Source organism: Sinocyclocheilus rhinocerous, unplaced genomic scaffold (assembly GCF_001515625.1).
Source record: "Sinocyclocheilus rhinocerous isolate Xijiao unplaced genomic scaffold, SAMN03320098_v1.1 scaffold218, whole genome shotgun sequence".
Taxonomy (NCBI): Eukaryota; Metazoa; Chordata; class Actinopteri; order Cypriniformes; family Cyprinidae; genus Sinocyclocheilus; species Sinocyclocheilus rhinocerous.
The window spans coordinates 1,611,234-1,618,844 of record NW_015664181.1 but is presented as its reverse complement, the minus strand read 5'-3'; the positions used below and the strand labels follow the sequence as shown (position 1 = coordinate 1,618,844).

The 7,611-nt window shown below is 39.1% G+C and overlaps 2 protein-coding genes and 1 pseudogene across 2 annotated transcripts in view; all 3 read left to right on the top strand.

The window, feature by feature from the left end:
• LOC107729729 (oxidative stress-induced growth inhibitor 2-like) overlaps positions 1–105 on the top strand; it is a 13,410-nt gene extending 13,305 nt beyond the window's left edge. Inside the window, exon 7 of the mRNA XM_016540402.1 lies at positions 48–105. Coding sequence (XP_016395888.1) covers positions 48–105 — 58 coding nt within the window. The remainder of the gene's footprint in view (positions 1–47) is intronic.
• A 150-nt stretch (positions 106–255) lies between these two features.
• On the top strand, positions 256–3,095 carry LOC107729775 (oxidative stress-induced growth inhibitor 2-like; annotated as a pseudogene).
• A 1,931-nt stretch (positions 3,096–5,026) lies between these two features.
• Positions 5,027–7,611, top strand: part of mtss1 (MTSS I-BAR domain containing 1) — a 64,585-nt gene continuing 62,000 nt past the window's right edge. Inside the window, exon 1 of the mRNA XM_016540436.1 lies at positions 5,027–5,741. Within this exon, the coding sequence (XP_016395922.1) occupies positions 5,670–5,741 (72 nt within the window). The 5' untranslated portion in view covers positions 5,027–5,669. The remainder of the gene's footprint in view (positions 5,742–7,611) is intronic.

Genomic DNA, 7,611 nt, shown 5'->3' with positions numbered 1-7,611 from the left:
AGTCATGTTTCACTCCAAAATCTAAAGAAAAATGACATTTTCTTCAGATTTGAGACGTTTTCCAAAGTTGTATTCCTATTACTGTCATGTGATAAAGAGCAATGAGTAAAACACAGAAGTAAAATGTTCATATATATTACAGTGATGAGAAATAGGGTGAAATATGACTTGAAATGTGGGGAAAAAACACTTTGAAGGTACTGATGGGAAAGAACTCATGTGATCCATAGTTGCATGCCTGAAAACAACTGCAACAGTGTTTTCTATTGAGGTTTTGTACCAGTTTAATCAGATGTTATTCTTGTGCTCTGCCTGCTTCATTCCAAGATGTCAAGTTGTTGTTTATTATGCTTGATGCCTGCAGGCGATGGAGGGCTCAATGCTGACACTCAGCTTGGCTAACTGGATGGAACTTCCTGGTTTGAAGCTGAAGGAGTGGATGAGAGATAAACGAAGGTATAAAGAAATGAAACCCAAACATTAAAATTAGTGCAGAGAATAAAGGGCTCGTATTTCATACAACATTCTTAGTCAGATTCTTGGCATAAGTCTGATATGAAAATAAGATTCCCCCTTTGTGTTAGTCCTAGAACCAAACTGAAACTGTTAAGCAACTTACAAAAACTGCTCTGTGTACATTTTTCTGTTAAAATACTTTCTCTTTTTCTAACAATGTGAGAAGTATAAGCAATAATTATCTTAATTTCTCTTAAGATGGTGGATCAAAACCTTTCATCAAAGTTGTCTTAAAACCTAAAACCAAAATGCGTTCTTGTCTTAGGGCAACTTTGATGAACTTTTTCGATCCACTTCAAATGTTGACTACTGGTTTTGTAAAATAATAAGTCTCTCTTTTTTTTCCAAATTGTCTTTTTTCCAGTATCTAACATACTGGTTTGTGTGTGCAGAAATTTACGTAATGACCGGGCCACACCAGCTGAGATTGCATCGTACTACCAGCACTATGTGACTAAAATGGGTCTGGAGAAGAGCTTTGCTTGCGGCACCACCGTAACCTCAGTGTCTCGGGTTTCCCTTGAATCTGGCTGCTCCGTTTGGAAGATCCAAGGCCTCCAGAGAAGAGCAAGCAGTGGTGAAGAAACTGAAGTCCCTTTCTCTGTCTATGCCGAGAACGTGGTGCTTGCCACAGGAACCCACGACATCCCTGCCCGTCTTGGCGTGGAAGGTGAAAACCTTCCCTTTGTGTGCCACAGCTTCTGGGAGCTGGAGGCTGCCATTTCCTCAGGCCGTTTGGACCGTGCCTCAGAGCCGGTTCTTGTGGTTGGTGCTGGGTTGACGGCGGCGGATGCCGTTCTGGCAGCTCACCACTTGAACACTCCTGTATATCACACCTTTAGACGACCTGTGAGTGATCCGGCGCTCATCTTCAACCAGCTGCCCAAGCTCCTCTACCCTGAGTACCACAAAGTGCATCAAATGATGAGCCAGCAGCAGTACAAAGTGGGTGAGACGGTGGTCAATCTGTCCAACCAGCCTCTTTCTTCACCTGCTGATGGCACCAGCCCGTATACCTGTTATCCTGGTTACCTAAGTTTCCCAAAGCACCATGTAGCTGCCTTCAGACGTGATGGCAAGTGTGTGCTTGAGGATGAGGGAGGGATACAGACAGTGCTGCAAGTCTCAATGGCGCTCGTTTTGATTGGTGCCCATCCCAACCTGTCATTCCTCCCAGAACATGGTGGTCCGCTGGCGTTGGACTCGGAAGAGCCAATCAGTTGTCGGCGGAACCCGCTAGACGTGGATCCATACAAGTATGAGTGCGTGAAGGAGCCAGGGATGTATGCCATGGGTCCGCTGGTGGGTGAGAACTTTGTGCGGTTCCTGAAAGGCGGAGCTTTGGCCATTGTGTGTGATATCGCCCGAAAACAAAGTAAAAAAACGTCAAGAGAATTGCACAACAAGCTCATTGAATATTCAACTGACCAACTGCACGTTGGAAGCATGAAGAGACATTGACTTTAAAGGGGTGAAAAGAGCTCTTTGATATCTAGCTATCTGGTACTTCCAGAATCCACATACATGTCGGAAAATGCTCAGTGGTTCTGCTCCAACTGACACAAAGGAATCAGTTGTTGAACAGTTCGTGACCGTTCCGACATTCCACTGCAAGCGCACGGACACAGTTTTTTGTTGTTAATGGCTAACTAACCCGCCTCTGAACATTAATCGGAGTCTCCGGACACAGGGTGCTTTAACACTTCAGGGATTTATTTGTCCGTGGCTGCTCACTCGAAACACTACTCATGTTCTCACAGCAATCATGTTCTGTTGTGCCAAATTAACATTTGTATGCTCCGTGTTTTCAAATCTAATACTTCCTTCATGCACGGAAAACACAAAACTAAACTTTGCCAAGCAAATGCTGCTGTTGTATCAATGGTGGTGGTACTAACCCTCTTACTGTCTTCTTCAATGAATGTATAAATCATAGTGGACCTAAAAAATCAGAAAGATCATAGCATTTTAACTTCTTGTCTCCCGTACATTGCCTTCCCAAGTAAAGCATACAGTTGTAGTGAATCCTTTGGTTAGACCAGCAAACCAGACTTGAGTGTCTAGAATTAGTGCTCTTAAAAGTTTAAGACGTCTTTGTTTCATGCTGCTGTTACTAACCTAAAGCCAAGCTCGGAGAGGTCAGGCTGCACTTACAAAACTGACCACAAGAGGGCCTTTGCACGCCGTGACTGAAGCCAGCAACATTGCATCAGACATAATGATCTATCATGACGTTATTTGAATGAATGATTAATCCTACATAAGCTTATTCAACATTGTGTTCATTGACATGGGCCAAATATATGACCTTGAGGACCTTTTGATGCAATGAGTAAAATAACTGTAAATGTATTTAAATTTTGTAAGATGTAAATTCAAATAAAATGCATATCTTGTTCCTTCAAGAAAACTATTCTAGATTCAAGGTTATGATGCAACCTATTTCTGCTGTATTGCTTGCATGTAAGTTATGAACCCTGGCAGCTCTGATCAAACGTGTTTGTAAAAATAGTTTGTACTTTTTTTGAAATAAAAATATGTAGTTTATCTACATGGGTTGTTGCAGTCAAATACTTTTTTAAAAAATAAAAAAATGGAGCCTGAAAACAATACTGTGCGTTCATTTATTTATCTATGACTACTACTTGTTCTGTGCAGTTTTAAGAATGTTGGTCAAAGCCACTAAGGTAAAACGTTTAGTTTTAAAAAATGTGTTTCGTACATTATTCATACTTTTCCATCCATAAAAGGGTCACATGATAACAATATGGCTTTTGTGTGTTGGTTAAACTACAAAAAAAAGAATTTTTTAAGTCTAGATTTCTTCAAATATTTTCTTTAATATTGCTTCATTGCTTTTTTAATAGGTTAAAATATGAAATATATGAACATATGGCATACATAATATATACAAAAAAATAGGCAGTATACACAGTATATACTGTAATTTTTGTAATACACTAGTATCACATCACATATATTACAAATCACTACTAAAGTTTCACCACTAGATGGAAGCAAGTATTTACTACAGCTTAAGGACATCTGTACTAGTAAAAAAAAAACTTTTTAAGATCCTGAATATAATTTAATGTAATTTTATTCTACTTATAAGCTCTAAAATATTTATTTAGTTAGAAATGGCTCTTTTCAAGAGCAATCTCTATAAATGAATTCTAGAAATCCTTACTTCTAATGTTGAACCATTGCAAATTAAACAAATGAAAAGATACTTTGTGTGTGATTTCGAAACGTATTTATGTATATGTGAAATGAACTGTTGATTTTATAGCAACACTAAAAGACACTGACTTAAATACTCCATCCATGGACTTTGTGAGTCTGGATGTTTGTGCTGTGAGTGGGCACATGAAGCTGTGTGGGAAGCCCTTTGCAGACTGATGAACAAGGTGACCTCCGCTCTCTCCCACAGACAGACAGGTGGCCACTAGAGGACGTGATGCTGAATTTATCATGTCTGTGTTGCTATGAGACCGCTGAGCTGAGAGGTGGACTCATTTCGTAATGTCAGGTAACAGTACAAGGCTGGGCAAGATTACAATGATGATGCTGACTCATAGATGATATGAATCCCTGAAAACCAGCTCTTGTGTGTAGGCTACATAAATCTATCAGGATGTACTTCTGTTGTGATTTATCTTTATAGAAAGAAAGTACATTTTACATTTCTTAAGAAGAGAGAGTTTAGCAAATGTGGACAGCTTGTAGTCATAAGTAATGAAGTAAATGGTTTTTAATAGTGTTTATCAAGTCTTATCATTAAAAATAAATGAATAAAAAGAGCAAAATGGTTGTAAAAAGTGATGCAGTTGGTAACTATTTCACAAATTTGAATCACATTTTCGCTTTTACTTGTTTGTCTTAAATGTTTTTAAAAATACAAACATTTCATGTTGTGTCTATTATGAGGTCATATTATTATATAGGTCATACCTATATTATATGTGACCCTGGACCACAAAACCAGTCTTAAGTCGCTGGGGTATATTTGTAGCAATAGCCAACAATAAGTTGTATGGGTCAAAATTATCGATTTTTCTTTTATGCCAAAAATCATTAGGATGTTAAGTAGTAAAGATCATGTTCCAAGAAGATATTTTGTAAATTTCCTACCGTAAATATATCAAAACGTAATTTTTGATTAGTAATATGCATTGCTAAGGACATAATATGGACAACTATAACTACAAAGGCGATTTTTGCACCCTCAGACAACTAGTTAGATAACTAAATAGTTGTATCTCAGGCAAATATTGTCCTATCCTAACAAACCATACACCAATGAAAGGCTTATTTATTCAGCTTGCAGGCGATGTATACATAATTGACCCTTATGACTGGTTTTGTGGTCCACGGTCACATATATTATTTACATACATCAACTACTTGTATGTTATGACAAAAGTAACGGAAAAGCACGAACATGTCCGAGGTACTCATGCTCCGCCCCCTTTTGAGTTCGTCGCCAGCCGAGCCACACAAACGGGTTAGAAAGCGCCAGAGCGAGCGAGCCAGGAGTGAATTGTTTACTCTGTGGAATCTATCAGGAGCCGAAACTTTAGTCAGGTTTTGCTGTATTCATTTTACCCGAAAAGCTCTTTCAAACTGCAACCGCTCAAAATAATCACCATAAAGGACATATCTGCGGCTGGATCGGCTGAATGAAACCATGAGGAATAAAAAATACGGCGGTTGTCGCGATCTAAACTAACGTGACTATCGATCCAGCAGAGCCAAGCTTTTGAAAACGCCGAGCCAGGTACTTCGGCGCAGACTTTCAACGGTCGGTTTTTCCTACGGGTTTACCTGTGCTTACGTGGCACTTTTTTGACCTGGAGACTTATTGTCAAAAATCACGTTTTTAGGCTTTTTATCCACTTTTGTCGTGGCGATGCGATGTATTTTCAGAGGGCTAGTAAGTTGCGTGGCCGGGACTAACGCTAGTTTACTTGCGCCGGGCAGCCAATCAGCGGAATAACACTCACTATTTTTGCGTTAATTTATCCACTTTTGCCTTATTCACACGATAGCCATCAAAAACAGCCTCGTACCGCACCCTTCACATATTGACAGCGGGTTTCGAGGCGAGCTTTCACAAGGAGGATAAGTGTCACCGCTGCGCGTGTGGTAAAATGGATGCGGGAATGGAGAAGGAGTGCAGCGCTTTGGGAGGGCTCTTCCAAATCATCATGAACGACATGAAGGTGAGTCCCTCTCAAATTGAAATAACACACCCGATGCTTTGATTTCCCCCAGCTTCATGGGTGGGTTTGGAGTCTGTCTGTAGAAAGGCTCAGAATAAGTTATTTTCCAGCTGTTCTGGAGGGTTGGCAACAGTTCTGTGGTTGGCCGGCTGCTGATAGATGTGAATCCAGCCGCCCTGTGATGTGCGTCCCCTTCAAATCACCATTTACATCTGTGTAGGCTGATCCTCTCGGATATACGAGTGCATTTACTAGTTAGAAAGACTGTATACATTTAGGTTATTTGTAAAGTAATATACAGTAGAAAAATATGTGGTTATTCCACCTTCCATGTTCAAAGGCACTTCAAAGGGATTGCTGTCACACTACCATAAAACTAGCATGTTATTAAAATGGCTAATTTGACATGCACATTGGTATTCTTTTAAATACCTTGGAGCTTGGAGTACCATCACTTACAGAAAAAAAATGTACCTTAGTACATCCATGTTTTGTTTATATACATGTTAATGCAAGATCTATACAACGTCACAATGTCCAAAAATATGGTACATATATAATACCCTGTTGCAAATATGTTAACAGATGGCACCATGGCAGAGGCATATTCATATACCACAGTGTTTGAATTGCACATCAAGGACACTATGGTATTTGTCCAAAATGTCCTTTAAATATGGCTATGTATTTAAATGAGCCAGGTAGATATGATGGTATATAATATTTATTTAGTAGTACCATGGCATATATTAAAGTGTTGAGCGATTATCCAGCCTAGTTTACAAAATTAATCAGTCTATCTAAACTGTGTCAGCTTAGTTTATCATCTGTCAGAAGTTCTAGTTAACAGTCTCAGCACATGTGGTTTTAAGTTATGTCCTGTTGTCTAACAGCAGTGTTGGTGGACATTTTTGGACACTGGATGGTGACTTTTAATGTATTGTAACCCTAAAACATGGAAATACTCTTCAAATACTGCTAATACCAGTTGTACATTATAATAACTCTGACTAATCGTTTTCCTTGTTGAAAATGTGTTGTAATGCAGTGGTGTGTGAGTGTGCACAGGTGAGCTGGAAGTCTTTAACGTGTGTCACATCCTGTTGTAAACATGGCTCAATGTGACTCAGGCTTTATTCAATCTAGACATTAAGGCTCAATTTGCAAGTATGCATTCAGTCAAAGCATTGTTTTTTTCTGTCCTGAAAGGATTTCTATTAGGACGTTTGTTTATGCATCATTTTATGTGGTTTATTGTGTTTCAAATGCACAGAAAAGCATTGTGGAATTCGTTTTTTGACTCTTAGTTGTACCTACAAGTGTTCTCAAAACATATATAGTTAAAAAGTGTAACATAAATAATGTTTCTATGTAATGCAACAGCACACATTTCTTAATTGTTCAAATACATTTTGGGCCATAGTATTTTAGGAACATGTGGATTGTTGCATGTTTGGCATTTAATGGTTTGCATTTATGATGACAAATTTCCATGTTTTTGTTTGTACTCGGTTGATGTATAGTTTGAGTTTCATGAGCGAATAAATGGACCAGAGGTTTTTGGCAACGTCTAGCTATCCATTTGTATGCGTGCTGTTAATGTGGAAATAGGCCACTTGACTCACAGGAAGGGGGAAGTGTGCAGGAGGATATCCCCATGATTGTGTGTGTGCGCGTGTGAATTTGCGTGCATGTAAAGTTATGATTCACAGAAAAATAGCTGTGGGGCAAAGGCTACGTTGTGATCTGTTAGAACTCCATAAATAGCGCCGACCATAGTGTGCACTGATGTCCAAGTGCATGGAGAAGAGAAGTTAAGTGTTTTCTATGAAAGTTTAAATTATTGTCCAGATTTAACGGTTTAGTTCAT